The sequence below is a fragment of the Macrobrachium nipponense genome, chromosome 31, assembly GCF_015104395.2.
Source record: "Macrobrachium nipponense isolate FS-2020 chromosome 31, ASM1510439v2, whole genome shotgun sequence".
NCBI lineage: Eukaryota > Metazoa > Arthropoda > Malacostraca > Decapoda > Palaemonidae > Macrobrachium > Macrobrachium nipponense.
This window is the reverse complement of record NC_061093.1, coordinates 44930323-44952908: the sequence shown is the minus strand read 5'-3', so window position 1 is coordinate 44952908 and position 22586 is coordinate 44930323. Positions and strand designations below refer to the sequence as shown.

At 34.6% G+C, this 22586-nt stretch overlaps 1 protein-coding gene across 1 annotated transcript in view; it reads left to right on the top strand.

Moving 5' to 3' along the window:
- Window positions 1-22586, top strand: part of LOC135206936 (potassium voltage-gated channel subfamily H member 2-like) — a 1544997-nt gene that overhangs the window by 456468 nt on the left and 1065943 nt on the right. The window contains exons 5-7 of the mRNA XM_064238441.1: window positions 217-379; window positions 4398-4620; window positions 20561-20716. Of these exons, the coding sequence (XP_064094511.1) occupies window positions 217-379; window positions 4398-4620; window positions 20561-20716 (542 nt within the window). The remainder of the gene's footprint in view (window positions 1-216; window positions 380-4397; window positions 4621-20560; window positions 20717-22586) is intronic.

Here is a 22586-nt window from a genome sequence, read left to right as displayed (position 1 = left end):
TGCCTTGAAATTCAAGCTTCCAAAGAATATGGTGTTTATTCGGCAGAACTAAGAGGAGCTAAAGGGAAATACAGAAAGGGTCTTTTTACTTATGTTCTTGAGATGTTTCTGATCAAGTTGAATATTAACCTTTTATTGTCTTCTTTCCAGGGATACCTCTATTAAGTGAATGTCTAACCTATACCTCTTTGTTTTTCTGTATCTTCCAACGAACAGTTAGCCGTGCTCGTGCATCCTTTCGCCAGTCCTTTCGGATGCGGCTCGGAAAGACTCCTGCGTCTGGGTCGTCAACGTCCCCAGGTGCCAGGATGGAACCCATCCTGGACGAGCCGGCTGACGAACCTACCGAAGAGGAGGAAGATATCTCGCATGATGCAAGGTGAGTGAGTGCCTGGTTTGGGGCTTTGTTTGTTTACAGAGAAAGCAAGATCATACGTCACCACTTTCCTTCGTCGGGAATGAAAGTGTTTTGTTTTTTTTTCCTCTATAATGTCTAGTGTATTTTAATGTGAATGTAAATTCATTAGGTGTCATATTTATTTTTATTCCTAGCCCTTGCCGTAGAGTTAGCAAAATTAGATTTCAATGTAGGTCTGTAGAAAAAAAAGCCTTTACCGATGCATTTCTTAATACAGTGTGGTAACATTTACTTATTTTGTATAAATCAGATATTATAGAATTATACTTTCATAAATGCATAAAGTGTGTTAAAAAGAGTCCTTTTACTTAAGTATACTATGTATAGGAATAAAAAAAATGTATACTTTTTTATTAGTTGGTTCAGTTTTGCCACCTTGATTATCTTCCTTCCTTATTGTGTTTGTTGTGTCCCTTTGTTTTAATATATGTGATTTATGAGGGATTGCATGTAATCCACAATTCAGATAAGACAAAAATTACATTGAAAATTACATTTAGAGTGAACAAGCGCAGAAAGTACTAACCGTTGTCCCCACGTCTGAGGTCGTGAGTGAACTTTATTGCAAAACTTTTGAATTGCATGAAATGTTTTGTAGCAATTATTATTGAATGATTTTAAGAATGAAACAACTATAATTTTGTTAGAGCTCTGAAATTCATTTCATTAGTGTGTACAATTTCCTCCTTTATGTAGTATGTATGTATGTATGTATTTAGTTTACTTGGAGTAAACAGCTATATTCGTAACCGAGTACTTTCAGATGCCATATAATGAAATTTAGTATTTTATTAAATATTGTTTTTGGCATTAAAGTTTCATTAAGTACTGTCGTACTGTTGGATAGTGGATGAACAGCATCTATTATCTAGGTAATGCTTTGGGGATTGAGGAAGGATGAATGAATTGATATAATCCATTATTTATCAATCGGGTATGCAGCCCTTTTCTACAAATTCTTATATTAAAAATTATTCACCAGAAGGAAGGAATGTGTCTAATCAACGCCAGAGGCTTCCAGAACTGAATTGCTCTAAGTGATTAAGCGTTGATAGCCGGTAAAAAGGAAACAACTTCGTCCAGTAGTTTCCAAGCGAGCGCGGTAACTACGGTATAGAATGAAGGCGAAGGCTGGAGTCGATGGCCGTAATAGAATCGGAGAGAGAAGGAAGGAATCTGCAGAATGTGTTCTTGAGATTAAGAGTTGATTTCCCTAATGGAGTCTTTGAAGAAACAGGGGGAAATTTTCACCCTCGGAAACTTAGTTGAGAAAAATCCTTTTAGATCTGTTCCTCCCCATCGAGTTATTTTAGGGGCAATCGCTGGAGGCTCCCTTGTGAAATGAATTGACCCAAACCTCCTTTTTTATTCTCGATGTTAATTAAACACGATTGATTGAGGCCCTGAGTGGCTTCATCCTTTTAAAAGGGCGTCATTCGCCTCGCCTCATTTCCATATTTTCGTCGGCCATCGGTGTTGTTGGAGAAGAGATTGGTTTCTTGGTCAATAGACCTGCAAGAGCTCCGTTGAATTTCAGTCTTCGGCCGTAGATATCGTCGTCTTATTTGCCTTCATTTCAAGCTAATGACTATTACTTGCATAGTTTCATTCCACTTAGGTGATGACTATGATTTGAGTACATTTATTATCATGAAGATTTATCCTGATTTTTTCCGAAAGTTATGCGTTCTCCTTTCGAATGTTTCAAGATGAATATCGAAGACAGTTGTAATACAGAGGAAAGTGTTTTTGCTGGGGTTGATCTACATTCTTTTTATACATGGCATTCAATAATGGCTGTGCAGATGACATATTATTTCATGATAGCTAAGGTTGTTGTTGATATAGATTTATTAATAAGATTATATACATATATTTGTATATCAATTAAAGGTAATGCCACGGAGGAAAATGAAAAGGCGAGAAATGCCGAGATGTACAGTATGAATGGAATTTACAGAGAACACAAGTGCTGCATATGTGTGTGTATGTGTATATATGTATATATGTGTATATATATATATATATATATATATATATATATATATATATATATATATATATATATATATATACATACATTCACACAAAAGCAAATACCACAGGAAAATGATGGGCAGAAATCCAAGCGTTTTCGTCTGTACTAAGACATTCACTCGTTCCTTGACAATGTCTTAGTACAGACGAAAGCGCTTGGATTTCTGCCTATCGTTTTCCTGTGGTATTCGCTTATTCAAGGTGGAGTCATGTGCATCTACTATGATTTTTAAGCATATATATATATATATATATATATATATATATATATATATATATATATATATATATATAGATATATATATATATATACGTACACATATATACACGGAACTTGGTTCTTGGTAAGTTCCATTCATACTGTATACCAAGAACACCAGTGCTAAAATCCTACTCTCATTAGGAACGTGTCGGGGAGATTTATTCCTATTATTAGTCTAAGAAAAGAAATGATAGAGAACATCAATAAATAAAACAATGTATCAAAAATACGTGTGTATATATATTATATATATATATATATATATATATATATATATAGAGAGAGAGAGAGAGAGAGAGAGAGAGAGAGAGAGAGAGAGAGAGAGAGATGTGCTTGAAGCTTTGTGCTTTTAGCAAGATGAATGTTCAGTCCATATAAAGCAGTTGAGAATCTCCGATAGATATATAACCGATTAATACCCGCAGAAAATCGGGAAACCCAGCAGCGTGCAACGGAGTCGTAGTGAAAGCAATTCATCCGACCACAAACGCCGTTAATATTATTGCTGAGAAACAGATATATACCAGAGAGGGAAGGTACAATGCTGTTGGAAGATTATATTCAATTATGTAATATCGCAGTGTGGCAAAAGAAGACCACAATGCAGTTGGCTCGACCACCACTGCTTATTATCCTGCGACTTAGATCAATCATGTCTGATGTATATTATCCGTAATTGCCAAAATTACTCGAGTTATGCAAGTTCTTGCTTTAATTTTTTACGAAGTAATTTTGTTTTTTGGAAAGATTTTAACGAGAAAGTGTGTTCAGTCAAGATACCTGACTTTTTCTCTTTACGACTCTTTTGTCATGGTTTTTATTTTTATTCTGGAAGTAATTATTAGTAATGTGGAAACGCCCCATCCAGAGCTGATTAAAAATTCTTCAGCTTTATTTGTATAGAATTAAAAGAAGTACTTTAAGAACTTAGAATACAAAAAAAACTGTCAAAAGAAAACACATCAGCATGCTAGTCAATAGAATAGTGGAACACAAGATGTTCTTTTCTGGAAGGGGCCAAAATGTACAAGAGCGTGGAATCTCCATTAAGGAGAAGAGCGCATGTTGTTCCATCAACCACAAGGACGACTAATAGGCACAGCCTTGTAGGGCACTAATGCAGATTAAGTTTTCCCGTTGGCTTTTGTGTCGTTGAATATTTGATTCCTGCACGAGGAAACCAAAGAACAGAATATTGAGAATAATTTTAAATTTTACATCCCAGTTTGTTATCCAAAATGCATTATCAATCCAACTTAAAGGTCAGGTACTAGAACATGGAATGTGTGAGAATGCGTCCGTGTGTTTATTGTGTAGCAAAGAACTATTACAATCCAGTGTCCTTCTCTAGAGAGTTGAATTATTAAAATTATTCCTTACCTCAGGTGTGCTTGTTTGCAATTTAATTTCATGTTCTTATATTTCTTACTATGCAGGTGTTCATGACAACATAAATTCAGCCTGAACCAACTAATAATAGTATTGCAGAAAATGTTAATTGCATTATTTATTGTTTGTCCACCGATAGCAGTGTGCAAAGGTGCTAGATTTCATGCTTGCGTAAAATGTTATTTTACCTGACTTTGATTTAGCCAGTTTTTTATACATTTGATTTTTCCCCTTGATTTCACTTTCCTACGGGAGTGTTTGACCTGAAGAATGCTCATTGCATCTTTGCAGGGAATCAGGCGAGAGTTGTCTTCACGACCCATTGTTAGGATCAGGTCAGACGACCACGTCGGAAGGAATTGGTGAGAGCGACGCTGCCGCATCTCCTGCCACAAGTTCTAAAGCTGCTGCCGCTGCTGCTTCTACTGTTCCTACTTCTATTCCTGCCGATACCTCTGCTACTGCCTCTACTACCGGTTCTACGGTGTTGATCATACCCGCTGGTGAGAAAAAGGTGAGTCCACGGGTATTTTCTCATTTCAGAATAGTTTATACGCAGTGAAAGGGGATCTGCTGTCATCTCTTTAAAACACTTCGTAAATGTATTTGTTACATCATCTTCCTACACTCCTTTAGTCACAAGGGAAGGGAGCAACTAAATATGTGTAAATACAAAAGCGAGTCTGAGGGCTGCTCCACAAGCAAGAGCCTGTGCTTTCATAAGGCCGTGTTGATTTAAAATAGCAACAACAGAAATGAGGTAATTTCACGTATTTACCAGGAAATTTAATTTCAGCGTGATGTTTTTACGGTGATTATTTCACTAGACTATAATAAACAGGGAATAAAGTCTGCCAACAGGTAAAAGAAAAGCGAAATATTCCAAGCTTAGGCTAGAATTAGGTTTCTGTAGAAGTTCTCAGCTTTTAAGCTTTTCGACAAAGAACTGATAAAGCTGAGCACTTTTTGAAAGGTGTGGGTTATCATTATAAAAAACGCATCTTTCATGCAGAGCTGGTCTTTTTAATTTTTTTTTTTTCAAGTTCCATTTATCTTATATAAACTGTTATCTATTTCGTCCGGGGAGAAGTATTTGGATTTTGCTATAAAAGCAAATGTTTATGTGAACCCCCCATTTCCACTAACTTCAGATTCGTAAAATCCCTAGGTATTTGGTAATCCTTATTTAGTATTGGAACAAATACTCTCTTGATATGGAACTCACTTCAGAATTAATGATTTGGGTTCTGTATAACCTAATTTATTATGACCTATTGAAAGTCAGATCGATTAATAGTTGTCCTCCAAACGGTGCAATTAATTTCCTGCCACATGTCTATTTATTAAATTCCACGATTTGATCAAATAATTTACATCGGAAATTCTGTCATTTTTAATCGGATTTCGATCGTAAATACCGAGAGAAAGATTACTTTTTTTTCTTTTGTCGCCGCAGTGTTTTGAGTTAACAGCTATTATCGGTAGTTTCGTCATTGACGTATGTTTTATTTACACCACTTTAATCATATGGAAAAATCAATGGTGAAGTAATTGTTCTTGATTTTTTAATGTATTTTGCCGATATAATTATGTTTGAAATCATATTAAATTTTATAATGCTTTAAAGTTTTAATAATTGTTACTCTTTCTGATGGTATATAAATCTTCCTTTAGATAACGTTGTTCAGAAGCAGATTCTATTATATATATTATAATATATATATATATATATATATATATATATATATATATATATATATATATTTCCCGTCTACTAAAAAAAAGGTAACATGTATGGCTTCTCTCTTGGTTAGCTGTACATCATCGAAAATGTAGGCGAATGTCCTACTTATATATATAATGACGTCTTAAACGATGAGAGGGAGTATTATGATATACTGTTCACAAAGCCATTGCCTTCACACCAACATTTAATTCATACTAAATATTCTGAAAGGATTTTTGCTTTGAAAACTGAAAGAGTGTATAGACCAGCAGGCAACAGCAGGTGTTCTCTAAAGTCGTATGGTAAATACAGGTGATTTCTGGTTACAGTCTTTTCGAAGGGTCAAAATATATGTACGGATATAGTACTTCCGGTTGGTTTTACCTTTCACGCTTTCTCTTTGACTTTGCGAATGTCGCTGTTCAACAATTTCCTCTTGAATTTATTATGAAGTGTTGTAATTGACTCCCTTTGTTGGATTGTGCTCATCGTTAGGTATCAGTTACAATGGTCCATTCTGATGATAGTTGTTGATGCATACTTACTATGAGAAGATTATTTCAAAATAAATAGATCAGCAGAGGCTCTGCCTTGATCGTAGTGTCAATAAACTGTGACAGCAGATTAAGTGGGAATCAGTTACGTTTGTTTGCTCTGTGAACATCACTTGGGTAGTGATGTGAAAAACTGCAGTTCCGAGTCATAATTATTTGTTGGTTTCATTTAGCATATTCGCTTCTTCATCCCATACTTGAATCATAGTCTTATATAACCGGAAGATTTTATAACTAATGAATGAATTTCCTTGTGTGATATGACAAATTTGGATGATGAATTATTGCTTTTGCTTTTACTGTGATGTGTGCTTTGTTGACAAAGCAGATTTCAGTTTCTTTTCATCTATTTCTTGAAATCAGGGGTCATTAATTACAATTTCATTCGTCAAAAATTAATTATCCTCTCGGTTTGGTATGCACTATTCATTACTCGGTTGATCTGTCTAGGAGGCTAAATGAAGACGCATTTTTTTTTTGCCCTGTTAAACAAAGACAAAAAACTATCCTTTTGATAGATAAATGCGCAAAGAATGCTGGTCTTATGTGAAATGTATGGAAAATATAGGATTAAGTTACATAATGCAAGCGTATACTTCAAACGAAACGCGAACTTATTTTGAGCGGAATGTCCATGAACCGGAATTCTGGGATTTTCCATTGATAATGGTGCATGCTCGGTCCCCGAGGGGTTGCCGGAGATCTATGTCGACATTATCAAAACTTTTCGCCTCAGAGCAAAAAAGTTTTAATCCCCTCTTTTTCCTCTTTCGGGTGGAGCGAGAGTTGTTTTGACACTGCCCTTAATAGATAATTTTCACTGTATTTGAACGGATAACCCAACGGCGCCCTGATTCTATGTATTAGTGAAGAATCACCACTAACATCCATTATATTTTTACCATGTTAATTTTATGTAGTTAAAAAACTAGCAAAGAAACTGCTTGTAAGTTTTTCTCAAGGAATATTCACTGACATGAAAGACTAAAAGTAACGTTAATTCTCTCTCTCTCTCTCTTCTCTCTCTCTCTCTCTCTCTCTCTCTCTCTCCAAATTATTTATATGTATGTATATGTGAGCGTCTTCTGATAAACATTGCACACCAGAGGCAACTGCTTCATTAATGAGCATCATGAGTTTTAGTTTCGCAATGTTCACCAGCGGCGGATTCCTTGTGTTTTACGACCATCAGGCAACAACAATTCAGTTTACCTTTTTCAAACAAATTGGTAAATACGCACTTTCTTTCGCGTAGAGGCAGCTCTCTTATTACCTTAGGGAAACGATGACCTATGTTCTCTCTTTGCGCTCTGCTGCAGAAAAGTAAGACTAACACCCAACATTAAACAGAGAATCTCGTGTGTAAGGAGACCAACCACCCGTGAAAATGGAAGTAGGGTCTTATGAAGAAGTTTCCTCTTTTATGTTTATATTTCGCTGTGCGACATTTCTTGCTCTTCGCCTTTGCTACGTTTATGCGGAAAATGAAATTGCAGAGTAAATAAAGTTATTTGTCGGGTTACAGGAAACACTCGGTTGGGTTTTGACAGATTATTAAGTGTACTCTATCAAATAAATCTCCCCCAAACTTAAACCTTATTTATAATTTTATCTGTTCATGAACATATACTAAACAGCTTGGTTATCGTTCCCTGATGTAGTTCCACTAAACGGGAATTCGCTGGTCAATGGCAGGATGTTTGAGCTAAAGCAAGTGTGTACCACGAATTATGTCATAACTGCATACATGATAAACACTTTAATTTTTACCAAAATGTCCGGGAAACAACTACAATGAATGTCCTACTAAATGTGTCACAGTTTCTCCATCCTTACGTTTTGGGCCAAAAATGAATTTGACTTTACGGAAAATTCCAAAAACTCTATTTTAGTGTTATGCAGCCAGGTAGGAACTGCGAATCCACAGACCAACATTGCCCGTCAGAGCCCACTTTAAAAAATTCAGAATATTTTTTTACTTTCATTAAGGCAGGTATATATGTGCCTACTAAAGTTAAAAACACACTTCAACGAAGTTTCTTTCTGTAAACCGGTGAAGATTTTGTGAAACTTTAAAACAACTCCCACCTTACCAACGGTACATGTTATAATTATAATAAAATTTCATCATGTCAGCGGAAACAAATTTTTGAGACCGTAAATTAGTCTAAGCTAAGGCGTAAAAACTCACTATATATATATATATATATATATATATATATATATATATATATATATATATATATATATATATATTGCTCCTCGCCTCTTGAAGGAAACAAAATAAAATGAAACGGTAAGATGTTAGAATGTCCAATTTTATGCGACTAAAAAGGGTAAGATGAAAAACATTCCTTTAAAAAGAAGGATCTATTATTATGAAAGAAGTGGCAAAGAAGCTTCCAAGAATAAATGGGCACTTCCTGCTGTTCTGTTGCTAAGAATTCTCTTATTTCTGTCCCCCTTATTTCATTTTTAATGAAATTTCATTTTGTCAGAGCTTTTTCTCTTACAATGTTTCCTCAAAAACACTACCATGGAAGAAGCAAGAGTACCTTACTTACTTAAGTAGTAAATGTCTGCATAAAGTACATTGAAGCCACAATACAAACGAAACCCCTTTTTCACTTGTGCCTAGTTTTGAGGATTCTTCGGAAATATAATTTTGGATCATCCCATTACGTACTTTACAAAGGTACCCAAGTGTAAGTAATTATCATCGAAACATTTAGCGGCATGGCATTTTACGGCTCTCACCAAAGTTATTCATTCTCCTTTCCTTCCCCCCTACCCACCCCCTTCTCTCGCTCTTGCTGCTACTGTCAAAAGAGCATATGAACAGAATGTGTTACAATACATTCTGAACAAATCGACTTTTGCGGGTCGGATGGCAATTGTAGGTAAATAGTGGTATTGTCATCTCAAAGTACCTTCCAGTAAATGTAAGGGTGATATCTTTCAGAGCCATCCGTTCTGAGGGGAACATGATGGTAAAGCAGTCAGGTTATCTGCCATCTTTATGTGTGTGTATATATATATATATATATATATATATATATATATATATATATATATATATATATAAAGATGTATACACGCGCACATATATATACGTATATATATATATATATATATATATATTATATATATATATGTGTGTGTGTGTGTGAGTGTGTACACACACGCACACACACACACACACACACACACAGGAGACATTTGTAAAAACATAGGAATTTCAAATGCGTGGCGTGGGAATGGAAAAGGGCCCCAGATGATTGGACGTGGTCGATAAGAGCAGATAGACGAGAAGGGGAAGACGCCGTTGGAGATTTATGGTTACCAATATATGGTTCAAGTAACCAAAGGAAGAAAGTTATTCGTCTTAGAAACCAGGTCAACGGGATTATTCAGTGGGCAATATTACAGAAATTATATTAATAGCGCGGTGTTATTCAGATGCATGACATATTTTATTCTTCATTTCAAAGTGATAAAATTGTGCTTAGGGCGAGAATTTTCGGTATTTAAAAGAAATTTTAGAGACGTTCTATGAAAAACACCATTATCTCATAGAACAAAAATAGAAACTAAAAGACAAACAGAAAAGGGGCCAGATTGAATGATCCTGATCAATAGGAAGGCTTCCAAAATTAAATTTTGAAGATGATAACAAAGAAGTTGAGTCAAGATAAGTATTTGAAGTGAGAAAAAGGTCATCGAAATAATAACTGCAAATACATATAGAAGAAGATGAAAATAGCAACTTAGTAAAACCACCTAGTTTGTGGGACGCACAGACAAAGCCGAAATAATACACAGAGAAGTAGATATACCTGATGAATCTACGCATAGGGTCCTTTATAGGAAACCTCGCTTTGGTAACGCTGGGTCAGATAGAGAAATATGCATATGATTAGAGCTATAATTTTTTTTGTTATTTGATTAAATATCTGTATTTAAGTTTGCAATATGTAAGAGCGCTATTTTGCGGTTTAGTTCGAGGTTTGAAGAAGTTTGTAGAAGTCTCGTTTTTATCCGAGTTGTCCACAGCCAGCCTCAGTAGCGGGACGCAATTTATGGAGAGTTAGTTTTTATCAGAAAAGTAGTTGTCTTGTTTGTATAATGCGAGTACATATTCAATACACTGGTATACAGTATCTATAGACTTTTGGAATGTTTTCATGTTTTCATATTGCTGTTGTTTTTTCTAATTTAAATGAAATTCAGCACTTTCATTAAATGAACTTTACATCAATATTTTGGTTGTTAATTTCATATTTATCGTGGATGCATCGCATATTTCCAGTTGTTGAACTTGCTGCAAATATTTAGCAATGTCTGTCTCTTCGTCATTACACATTGTAAAACTGTGTCGTCCATAAACCTAGGGGTATTACTTTCTTATCCTACATGTCGGTTAAAATTCAATTGCAGTTAATTAAAATTTAATTGCAGTTAACAGCAGTAGGAAAGATTTCAGTTTTTATCGCTCACGCCAATCAGTTGTAAGACGAGCCGAAAATTATTATTCAGATTATGTCAAAATTCTCTTTTAAGAAATTATAAGTTTTACAAGTTGTTTTTATTTTTATATCGTTTGCATTTCAACAACAAAAAAGCTAAATAAGACTAAATGTACTGCATACACTCCAAAAACAATAAAAGAATAAAAAGGTCGCAAAAATAAATATTAAATAAAATGAAAATAGTTTTGCATTTGACATCTTATCAAAATGAAAATGATAGTAGTATGGTTGGTTGAATAAGTACTTTTTGGCGTTTTAGCCAGCAGAGGATTTTTGAAACTTCTGAGTTTTATGTAGCGAAGATTCCAGGCAGTGTCTTGAATTTTTCCGTTTTTACCAAAGCATTTTCTTAATAATCCTGACTAATTTTGTTTTACTCCGCTTGTGTGAAAAGGTTTTCTCAAATGTTTTTGCCTGAAGTTGTAGCCCTGTTACTTAAAATTTGCATACGGAAGCTAGTTATTCTCGTATTCGTTCATGAGCAGTTTGGGAGTATACTAGGTATTCCTTGGAAATGTAAGAGCTTTGTATACAAGAACGAAGGATGGTCTCTGTGACATGCACTATATACATTTGAAGACTTCTCAGTTTCGTTTCTATTTGAATTTTCAATAGAATTACAGCAGAAATATTCGGAAATCGAGGAGTTGAGGATTCATTGCATGGCTTGTAAATTGCGGTAGGGCTTATAATTATGACAAATTATTTCAAGTATATATATATATATATATATATATATATATATATATATATATATATATATATATATACTATCTGCAGTATGACCCTCAAACATCAATTCAGGAATGCCGAAGACACATGGATGTTTTAAATTAATATCAAATAATCCCAGTAAAATTGGCTCCTAGTTTGGCTTTAAGGACCGTCTGCAGCCCTTTATGAGATCCAATGTGGTCTATAAGTTTACATGCCCAGGATGTCCTGGTACTTATATTGGATCAATGAAAAGGTTGTTGCAGATGCGTTATTACAGTCACTTAGGGTTGAGTTTTAGAACGGGGCAAAGATTGAGCAGACCAGAACATTCAAATATAAAAAATCATGCTATCAATTGTAAAATTGAGGTCAAGAAGCAGCACTTCTCCATATTAGGGTATTCTAAGGATGCAGATTATCTGACTACCTTAGAGTCATTATATATTAAATGACACGTTCCATCGTTAAACAACGGTGGCTGCTCCTCTGCTCAACTATATCTGGCATAGTCGTCTTTGGAGGTCTTGCTCCTTCTTTGGTCATTCTATCTTCTTTCTTTGTACCTGAAGGTTGGTGTAATAGCAGTTGTTTTTACTTTGCTTCTTTTTAGTCTTTTAATGTTTTTAATTGTCATTTTAAGAATCCTGTATATTTTTAGTATTTTTAATGTTATTATTTTGTCATTTTTCAGACTGATGATGCACATAGTCATGTGTGAAACGTTTCTTAATGAATATATCTTTTAAAACATCCATGTGTCTTCGGCATTCCTGAATTGATTATATATATATATATATATATATATATGTGTGTGTGTGTGTGTGTGTGTGTGTGTGTGTGTGTGTGTGATAAAAGCATCCGGTTGTGCATTTTTACTGATTAAATTTTACTAATTAAAGTTTTTCTCTTCAAGTGTCAGATAATACAAATCACCATATAATCCAACTCCTTTTCTTTCATGTGACAGGGTTTTGTTTTAAATGAAATGTTGCGGTCCCTCTGAAAACTATATAATGGTCAATAAATGAGGAACAAAAGCAATACGAATAAAGGGTTTGAAATATCCTTCAATGATAAATTCACCCCTTTCCCTGTTTTTTGCCATACAAAGCTCTCTCTCTCACCCTCTCTCTCTCTCTCTCTCTCTGATGGAAAGTTCCATTTTCCGAGTGAGTACTTTAGTATTCAGATCCAAATGAAACCTCTCCATTGTAGTTTCCCATGAATTTAGATGAGGTAATACAGAATATTATTTTAAGCAGATGAGAAGATTGTATATTACGTGGAGAATTCCATTTTTATTTTTGATTGTAAAAATAGTGATTCTGAAGTTTTGTAATGTGTAAGGAACTTTGGTCTTACTTGTAAACGCATTCAGTAGCCTGTAGCTTCATTACTATACAAGAAAGCGTGATGTGTCTAGTGTTTCTGTTCATCTGAAGCTTTATTTAATATTTGTTTTAAAAAATATTTTTCACAGTAAAAAAGCTACAAGCAGGAATTGCATAGCCAAGTGGATGAGGAAATAGGAAACATGTTCTGTTATTGTGTTAATGCAGGTCTGTGTATGTTTATTTAAACTGGCGTCATAACATCTAGGTTATTGACGCCGTGTTGACAAAGGAACTGTAGCATCTGTAGAACAGTCCTTTGTTGATGAAGGAACTGTAGCATCTTTAGAACAGTCCTTTGTTGATGAAGGAACAGTAGCATCTATATAACAGTTCTATGTTGATGAAGGAACAGTAGCATCTGTAGAACAGTCCTTTGTTGATGAAGGAACAGTAGCATCAGTAGAACAGTTCTATGTTGATGAAGGAACTGTAGCATCTTTAGAACAGTCCTTTGTTGATGAAGGAACAGTAGCATCAGTAGAACAGTTCTATGTTGATGAAGGAACTGCAGCATCTGTAGAACAATTCTTTGAAAGGAATCCGAGAAAGAGTCTAAGGCGAGCATCTTTGAAGATGAGACTCAAAATCTACTGTGTCTAAGATCTGAGGAAAAAAAACTTAAAATGAAAGCGTACAGAATGCAAATGCATCAAATTTTGTTAGAAGAGGAATGTCATACACGACTTACTTTCTGTCATGAAGTCAATGAAAAAATTAATGCTGATTAGGCATTTTTAAATTGTACTTGGTTGTAAACCTTCTGTGGACAGCGACAATACAATTTAGCTCAGCTGACCAAAGAATGCAGTTTAATTTCACTTCTATCGATGCCGTTGGTCAGCAGTTCTGTAAGAGAAGTCATTCTTAAATTTTTTAAATTATGAAGACATTTGATAAAATGAATAATGAATAAAGATTCAGAAGAACAGAAAAACTAGGCACATCAAGCTTTCGTATCCTTTGTACAGGTTAATTCTATCATGTATAATTACGAAGCTACAGTTATTTAAAATTTCCACATGCCTATGGACACCCTGTATATATATACATATACATATATATATATATATATATATATATATATATATATATATATATATATAAATTCAAACTACAAATGTCCTTTAATATCTAAATTCACTTTACCTCCCAAATGATATATTTTCATATATGTACCGAAGGGGAATTTTTTAGTTGATAACAATTTCGTCCCCCATGGGATCGAACCACCGTCCAAGTGGACGGGGACGAAATCAGGACAGTCAGTGACCCTATCCAATCAGCCAAAAACCACCGTCCAAGTGGACGGGGACGAAATCAGGACAGTCAGTGACGCTATCCAATCAGCTGATTGGCTGTTGGCTGATTGGATAGCGTCACTGACTGTCCTGATTTCGTCCCCGTCCACTTGGACGGTGGTTCGATCCCATGGGGGGACGAAATTGTTATCAACTAAAAAATTCCCCTTCGGTACATATATGAAAATATATCATTTGGGAGGTAAAGTGAATTTAGATATTAAAGGACATTTGTAGTTTGAATTGATATATAAATGGATCACGGTTCGATGTGATAATTATTCATATATATATATATATATATATATATAATATATATATATATATATATATGTATATGTATATATTTTATTTTCTTTACTTGCTTTATCTTCCCACCACAGGCCAGTGGCATAAGGCTGATACAGTCCCTCTCCATCTGTCTCTATCCTGAGCCATTTCCCTCGCTTCCGCTAGGTTCTGGATTTCTTTTTCAAGATCTTTGACAATTATGTCTATATATATACATACATACACACACACACATATATATATACATATATATATATATATATATATATATACATATATATATATATGTATATATATATATATACATACATACACGCCAAAGCTACAAATGTCCTTTAATATCTAAATCGCTCTACCTCGGAATTAATATATTTTCATATATGTTAACATATGCGAAGATATATTAATTCCGACGGTACAGTGAATTAGATATTAAAGAAACATTAGCAGCTTAATGCGTATATATGAATCACGGTGATGTGATAAGACGCATATATATATATAATATATATATATATATTATATGTATGTATATATATATATCATAATATAAAATATATATATATATATAAGTTTTTTTTTATATACTTCTTGTTTATTATTGATTTTAAGGGACAGAACTAAGTGTCTTAACCTTGATTAATATGAGGTACCATGACGCTGGACTGATAGGTAGCACTCTAGGCATCACCGTCGCGTGATTAACAATTAGCGGCAGGATGTCAAGCCCGTCTGACCTGATATGATTTAGCTTTTAGGATTTCTCCAAATGTTTCATTTAAATGCGGTGCAATTAAATGCACGGCATCATGTAATTAGCATAACTTTCACGTCGATCCTTACGATGACTTGAGCTTTCAAAGGTTACCCACCACTCTCAGCGTTTTATCTTTTTTCATTAGATAATATTTGAATAATACTTTCATTGTTGTGTAGAAGCTTTCATGTTTTATTAAGAACCCAAGTATCATATAATGGTTATTCTTTACATGATAGAGAATGAAATAACCAATACAACTGAGAGTTAAGAGTCGATCCCTGTTATCAGTCCCTCCCTATAATGATAATACTTAGTACGAAATATGATTATTATGGTTATTATCAGAGATTTTAAAAGACAAATGCTCAGTATATGTGAACATAATATTTTCATATATTTATTGTTATACCCCCAATTTTTGTTGGAGAAATCTATTCAGAGGGATGGTACACTACATATGTTGTCTCTGATTTTATTAAACTCCTCCGTCTGTCGCGCACTTTTTGTAAAGTAATTAAAAATTCCACTCTCTAGTGGGCAGCGAGAGAGAGAGAGAGAGAGAGAGAGAGAGAGAGAGAGAGAGAGAGAGAGAGAGAGAGAGAGAGAGAAAGAGAGAGAGAGAGAGACTGCAACTATATCTCTTTCCAACAGTTTGTAATTTTAGAAATGTTGTTTCATGAGAGTGATACTATTGTAACACAAGCGAAAGATAGTAGTTATACATGAATTATTTTGGTACATTCCTTTATGCCCGACTCACACATTGGTGATTCAAGACTGTGCACGTAATAACGGCTGAAAATTTGCTCATTATGACACCATTACGGTGCAGTTACGACCAAGTCGCCATGAATCGTAACCACGCTACCGAATTTGGCACCAAGTGAATGCGGATGCGCAACACCACCCAACACGTACACAGTCGAGTTGCGACAACTGTCATTTGTTGTCATGTAATTGCGCAACATGCAACACTGCTGTAATGGCATCGCAGTTTGTCGTAATTAAATTGCGCAAACTGTAACTCGCATTTGCGACACGCCATGCATTTAAAACATCCGCCATCACTTGGCGGATGTTTTAAACTCGGCGATGTGGTTACGATTCATGGTGATTTGGTCGTAATTGCATCGTAATGGCGTCGTAATTCGGCAGTTGAATCACAAATGTGTGACTCATTTTTTTTTTTTTTTTTGCCTAAGGACATCGACTGATGGCGATGATTGCCAAAACCAGCCTTTACGACGTGTGCCGCCTTGAATCGCCAGTTTGTGGGTCAGGTATAAGAATTACTGTTCATCATAGAAAGAATATAAGGCATAATGATAAAGATTCTTTTTATAATAAATATTCAACGCAGGTTTTAGGGCTGTCATAAATTTTGTTCCATCCATGTGTGACAATGTGCCTTTGTTATCCGTGAATCATTATCTGTGCCACGAGAGGAACCTATCACGGGCGATTAAGAGTGAAGCTGAAATTCATACGTGCGTCGAACAATTTTCATCTAAGTGAGAGATGCGTTCTGAATTGGACCTGAACATTGGGAGATAATAATTATGTCCGACTTTCATCTCGAGGTTCATATTTTCTGTCGTGAAATTATTTTCATGGGGAGGTTAAGCCTTCGTTCGCTCTCTACCCACTGAATTATTATTGTTTGTTGCGCGGCGCCTTTGTTTTGGTCTGCTTAACGGTGAACAAATTCTTTCTGTATCATGTACAGAATAATAAAAATCACGGTGAGATTGCTTGCAGAAATTTCCCAGTTTTTTCCTACAGTTATTATTGTTATCTGACTAACTTATTTTAATATTCATAAGTACATCTTGCACAAACAGACATTACAATGCTGTCAGTGCTGCCGTGGTTTCATGATATATAATGCTTCTTGGTTGGTTTACATTATGCCCATTGTCTCGGTGTTTGTTCGGAAATCTTGGATTAATTAGAATGTCAATTGCCATTTGCAATTCTGATGATCTCTCGAATTCCAGGTATTTGGCCTTCAATTTTTAAACATTATACTTGGTTCATTATGTTAAGTGGAGATCATGTAGATGATGTGGTGGGTTGCTTTTTGGTAGGATCACAGCTGTTTGCATTTACCCCTGACATTTGTCCTTTGGTAAAGATTATTGTCGGATATCTTTAATAATTCATGAAGACTATGGCCTTGGGTATTTTATCACAAACGCACAGACACATATATAAAATTATACATTATATATATATATATATATATATATATATATATATATATTTATTTATATTATATATACATAAACACAAACACACACACCCACACAAGCAAAATACAATTAGCAGCATTTGTGATATTGCCCGCTATTTTCCCTGCATTCCAGGATTTTAGACCATTCTTTCCCATACCTCTTCCTCTGTATCTGTCGAACACTATGTTTTCCTATCAAATCCGAATTACTTATTCTTTTTACCAACCTATCATCACCCATTCTTTCCACATGACTGAACTATTTCAAAACATTTTTATCCATCATGTCACTCTAACTGCCTTTTTCATTTCTCATTTGTATCTCCGATTTTCTCACCCATCAAATCCTTCTTCCATATGTACTATGTAAATAGCGTATCTCAGCACCCTCTGCCTTTTTTTCTTCCATTTGCATCCAACATCTATACTTCACTTCCATCCAGACCAGGCTTTCATAGATACCCCCAGTCTTCTATCCCCAATCTTTTGCCCACACCCTGCTACCTTCCTTGCTTCATGAATTGTGAGGTTCACGTCTCTTATCTTACCGATGTCCATTATATTAACTCCATTCGTGCATCATCCAAGCCTATATACATTGCTTCTTCCTCCTGATTCCGCTGACATTCATAACACTTGCTCAGTTTTCAACTTTTGCAAACACTTTCTAATAATGTCATTAGTTTAGCAGTGAACTTACAGTCCCCAAAGGGTATTGTGTCAAAGGCAAACGTCCTCTGTTCCATTGTTCAGTTGTACCTCAAATTGTTACACCACAACTATAGTACACCGACGCACTCACACATACTTACTTATATGTATGTAGGTATATATGAGTTCTTATAGTTAAATTGATATCAGTAGAATAACATTCATTTTAACTGCATAATCCCTCTATGGACATCTTACGTCACTGGTGATTACAAAGTGCAACTGTTTTTAAGTTTACCATAATAATGTTCTCCTTTGTACTTATCTGTAATATTGTTCGATTTGAGTATATATATATACTACCTTAAAAATGCCCGTAAAATTTGATTATTTTCATGTGTTGCCGACAGACATATACGTAAAAATAACACCTTCATTTAGTATTATCCCACTTTATTTTATGTACCCATGCAGGGGAATAAGTTTCAAAATGTTTCCTTTGAGTATCATTAACCGAATTAGGATTAATTTAATTGTCACTTCAATGAATACAATAGATATTTGGGAGTTGTTCTCGCTCAACCACGCCCAAGTAGTTTTTCATCGTTGCCTGTTGTCCCTTCAGTTAAAAAAAATATAGAAAATAAACGTTCTGAATGGAATTTTTTATATCAGGAGTATTCGCGTGAGTGTATGTCTGCAATTACATAAAGCCGTTAAAGAATACACACACTCAAACACACACATACAGACACACACACACGAGCCGTTTAAGAATATATACATACACACACATACATACATATCTTTTCTATTTATCGGTCTGCGTGGCATTTACATATGAGAACGAGCATGAAAATACAGTACCCATCCGTTGTAATTAAAACTAAGTAAAAAAAATTGCTGGTATTTCTTTTTCACTCGTTTTTACTTTTGTGTTTTAGTAACTTTAGCGTTGGAGTTTTTTTTTCTTATTTGGAGCCATTTTTTCATTTGTTTTTATTGAACAACAACAATATACAATTATTTTTGTATTAGCGTTTTTCAAAAAATGTTTTTCAACATTTTACTTTTGGCAATTAAGCATTTTTTTTTTTTAGCAAAGTCAACTAGTTTTAGTTTTTTAAAACCAATTTTTCTTGTGTACTTGTCATAATATCCAATCCGATGATTGCATAGCTGTTGATCAGCTTACTAAAAAAAATTCCATGTTATTCTCATAGCTGTACGAAATTCGATCAATTATTATGAATATTTTCTTAGCAATTTAGTCGCAAGAAAGCTACTTCTCATAGTATCGGCTAAAAGTCAAATGAATTAACGGAGCAAATCCTGATCCCTTCAATATATTTGGAAAAGCAAAAAAATAAACTTTATAGCTTTCATAGGGAACCCGTTAGCAATAACCCTCATATGGAGATGCAATGATATTCCACAGTGGAGACCAGCAGAAGTCGTCTGAGCATTGACTGCAATGAAAAAATCTATGATTGTAATTGATTACAGTTATATGATTGTAAGTCAACTAAGGAAGGAAGCTATTTTACGTTTCACTCATTTCTTCTGTCTTTTCCTTCAGTTACTCTGGCATTTTTGTACTTATTTTTCGTGCCTCCGCCCTCCAGCATAAATATCGAGATCCAGTACGCTGGATAAGGTAGTAATCGTAACTTTCTAGATATATCTGGAAATAAAATTGTGTGACTATTAGAAAATTTAACGCAATATTGTAAGTTTTAGATGCTGTCAGACTTTTACTTTCTTTCTAAACAAGATTTTGCCAAATACACACACTGGCTTTCATCCTCTTATCAATAAAAGACATCTTTCTTATGAATTATCCCTGTTGTTTCGCTATGTTAAGATATAAATCCAATGCTCTGATGAATTGCAGTTTGAGTCAAGGCTCATGAGCGCTCTGAAATGTCGCCATTTCCTGTCAATAAAAGATATATTTCCCCAAGTGGAATATTGTACGATTAAATCTATTTGATTATCTACCCTCCCTTTGATACTCTATACGGGAAACTGCAGTCAAAAGTACTAGAAGTGCAAAATATTTATATTTCAGCAGGATCAAACGTTATAGAATGTAACGTTAAATTAATAGTGTTTCCGCTCCCCTAAGGTCCTTTCATTGAATAGATCTTAAGCGAAAAATGAAAAAGGATTCCTCTGCCAGTGTAGATGTAGCTACTCCATTTCTTGCATTCAGCTGAACCCTTCATAGACCGTGGCGCAGAAGGGGTGTCAGAGAATATTACCCAGCACACTATAACCCAATTTGTTGATTTATTTCAGTCCAGTTTCGACGCCCTCCAAGTCAGTCGTCCGTCCCTCCATACCTTATATGTGGACGACTACCGCAAGACCTCTCTCCCTATTTGGAGAAGGAAAGACTCGGCCGCCTCTCGCAAGGATTCTGTGGCCACAACCGTTTCTAAAGCCTCCGCGCGGGTAAAGAACAAACAAATGATTCTCCTTTAGTTGTCTAGCCATTGTAGAACCCTTCGTAGTGAGTGACCAAGTAGATTAACCCTGCTTTTTTATCCTTACGGTAACCAATACAGCCTTGTTGAAATAAAGCATCCAGTGTGTGGTCGAGAGTAGATTATCCCTTTATTTTTGTCCTTGTCGCAAAAAGATAGACAAAATATAATTCTATGTTTAATCGGAGATAGCTCTCATTCTTTTCCTTACTGATAAGTATTGACAAATATTCTGTAGTGTTTAACTGAGAGAAGCGAAGTCCTATTTCATAGAAAAATCTCATATACAATATATTTAATCGAAAGCGGAGGTTTTAAGATAAGAATTCGTGTAGATCTTATCTGTCATAAACAGTCCTTTTCGTCCCTATAATACCATTCACAAAGTTGAGAAATTTTCATAACCATTCCGTAGGATGCAACAAGCGCCTATGAATGCTAATTGGTTTCATGTCCAGAGATAGAACAATGTATTTTCGTTTGAGAAGACCAAAATGGGGGTTTTGGTTCTAATATTATTTTGAGTACGGTTTAGCACCTCCTTTATAAAGGTCTCACTTTTGAAGATATAAATTCAGTGCAAATTGTTCGCTGATTCACTCCACATACAATATGCCATTGATATTTGAGATATCAACGCAACCCAATAGTGCCGATTAATATGTATGCTCAGTTATTCGACAGTTTTCATTTATTCTTTTTTTTTTCACTTCAAACCATTTGATTACTTCGTAAAATGCTACACAATATGCAATGCGTTGTATCAAGTTAATTATATTATCTATTTAATTACAAATAATGAATGTTTTTAATGTATCCACGTTTATGATAATTGTTATGGACATAATAAGCCGTCCAATGATGTTAAATCCTGTAATATTAAATTCCAAAAAGTTCTTCTGGGAAAAGTAAGTAATTATACACACAATTACATAAATATATATATATATATATATATATATATATATATATATATATACACTGTCTCTGTTAGTGTAGGGTTTCTGGGCTTTTTTTTCTTTTTCGTTTTATTTTTGTTTGTCTCGTCTGTTGATGCATGCATCCGTATTTTGCATTCATGAACTTGAAGTCTATCTCTAATATCCTTACTAATAGCTTATTCCCTGTCAGTTGCTTGTTGTTATACCTTCAGTAATTATTTCACATCCTTTTATTTAAGTATCACAGTTAGATTTAGAGACGAGAGACTACATAAACATTACTGTACATGCAAAACAATTGTTGTTTAATGTTACGAAGTACATTGAATTACTCTCAAGTCAAGTATAATCATTACTTGTTACTGGTAATTCATCTTGTATATCATTCCTAGATCTAAGTGGCATTTTTGCAGTAGATATACCTGACTTGGAGAAAAAAAAGTCTAGTGTGTGGCATCTCTTCAAGAAGTAGAAATTCACTTGAAGAATGAAAGAGAATTCAACAGATCTAGGAGTAATCTGAAACCTTTCCAGGAAATCAGCTGGAGACTTCCAAACTAAATTATATTTTGAACTTGTTGACTTCAAACCTTATTTATTTTAATGTATGCCTCCTTCGAGATTTTTTAAGAAACCTAGCGGTTAAATAGAACTCATGAAAGTAATAATAATGATAATTGTGACATATTGATTTTCTCACCCTCTCGCGATACAAAGTTAATGGCAGTCGTCAGGTATATGGAAGCTTTTGACAGGAATACGATCAGTAAATGTGAAAAGGACCTACTAAATCTGGGTTATTGTGTAGCGAATCCCATGCATTGCTCGCACTCTAGGTGATTATGAGTAGGGAACATTAAGTCTAATGTTCTAAAACTATTCAACAATGCTTTGTGT